Below are 1,324 nucleotides of genomic sequence, written 5' to 3' on the forward strand. Positions count from 1 at the left end.
GTATGTATGTATGTATGTATGTATGTATGTATTACTTCTATTATACAGATATGCCTGAAGAATTACAGTGTTGTGGAGGAGCGTGTTACCACTCCATGAAGTTTGGTGGCACAATCTTCGATTGATTAACTGGGAGCTTTTTTTATTATGTAGCAGGGTTTCCTTTGTTTGCGTTTGGGATGTACCTTTGAGCGGAGTCTGGAGCACATCCTTCTGGCTGGATAAAGGCATAGGAGGTTTTTCTACTTTTCATATGAGGCGGTTTTTGTTTGATGGTTTTTACTAGAGGTGCGGTTAACACGTCAAATCTATATAGCTAGATAATCACCCTTTTAATGTTGTTTTATCTCGATGCTCTCTCCAACATCTTCGATAACTTCCTATTCTGATCAAATCGTCCTAAACTATCATATGCACTTATGCACTTTCCATTGATAGCCACATTTTTACCTAGTGGATCCTTATTAGTATTTTTTCATAAAAAAACTAATATATCATATATATATATATATATATATATAAACATAATATATAATCATGCATGAAAAAATATTTCAGTCAAGATTAATTTGACTTATTTTGTTTAAATATTTAAAGAGATATAGAAGTTATATAAATAAATATTAAAAAAAAATGATCAATATTAGCTATATAAATATCAATGATATATGCATAAATTCATCTAAATAATTTTATTACAAATAAAAAAATTAAATAAATAAATAAATAAAAAGTTAAGAATGTTTACCTTTTACAAGCAAGTCAACTGTTACTCGACAAGAAGTAAGCTATGACAGCTTGTAGAACTTGACCGACAAGCTTTCCCTGTCCTCACCCCCATCTCCCTCTGCTGCACCACCTTAAGACCCATTACCTCCTCATCCCCCTCCTCCTCGTAATCCCCAAATCTCTCTCCTATATAACCCACCCTCCTCCCCCACCCCTTAAAGCTCATCCCTTTCCATGGCAGAACCCAAGCAAAACCCTTCTTCTCCTTCATCAATGGCGGAGAACTCTTATTCTTCCTCCCTGACTCTCTTCGGCTCCTGGGCAAGCTCCTACACCCACCGCATCCAGCTCGCCCTCAAGCTTAAAAATCTCACCTTTAACTACATCGAAGAAGATCTTGCCCATAAATCCCCTGCTCTTCTTCTCCACAACCCCATTTACCAGAAAGTACCAGTCCTCCTCGCCGCCGGCCGCCCCATCTGCGAATCCCTCATCATCCTCCATTTTCTCGACGACTTCTTCCCCTCCCCTGCTCCGCAACTCCTCCCCAACTCCCCCCACGACCGCGCAGCAGCCCGTTTCTGGGCCCACTTCG

The 1,324-nt window shown here is 39.4% G+C and overlaps 1 protein-coding gene across 1 annotated transcript; it reads left to right on the forward strand.

The window, feature by feature from the left end:
- Window positions 1–854: 854 nt before the first annotated feature.
- Window positions 855–1,320, forward strand: LOC110037881 (probable glutathione S-transferase; the record flags this gene model as incomplete). Its single annotated transcript, XM_020742608.1, has 1 exon — window positions 855–1,320. A coding segment is annotated over exon 1 (357 nt), but the record flags the coding sequence as incomplete, so codon positions are not given.
- Between the last annotated feature and the right edge of the window lie 4 nt (window positions 1,321–1,324).

Source organism: Phalaenopsis equestris, unplaced genomic scaffold (genome assembly GCF_001263595.1).
Source record: "Phalaenopsis equestris unplaced genomic scaffold, ASM126359v1 Scaffold226312, whole genome shotgun sequence".
In the NCBI taxonomy this organism is placed as follows: Eukaryota; Viridiplantae; Streptophyta; class Magnoliopsida; order Asparagales; family Orchidaceae; genus Phalaenopsis; species Phalaenopsis equestris.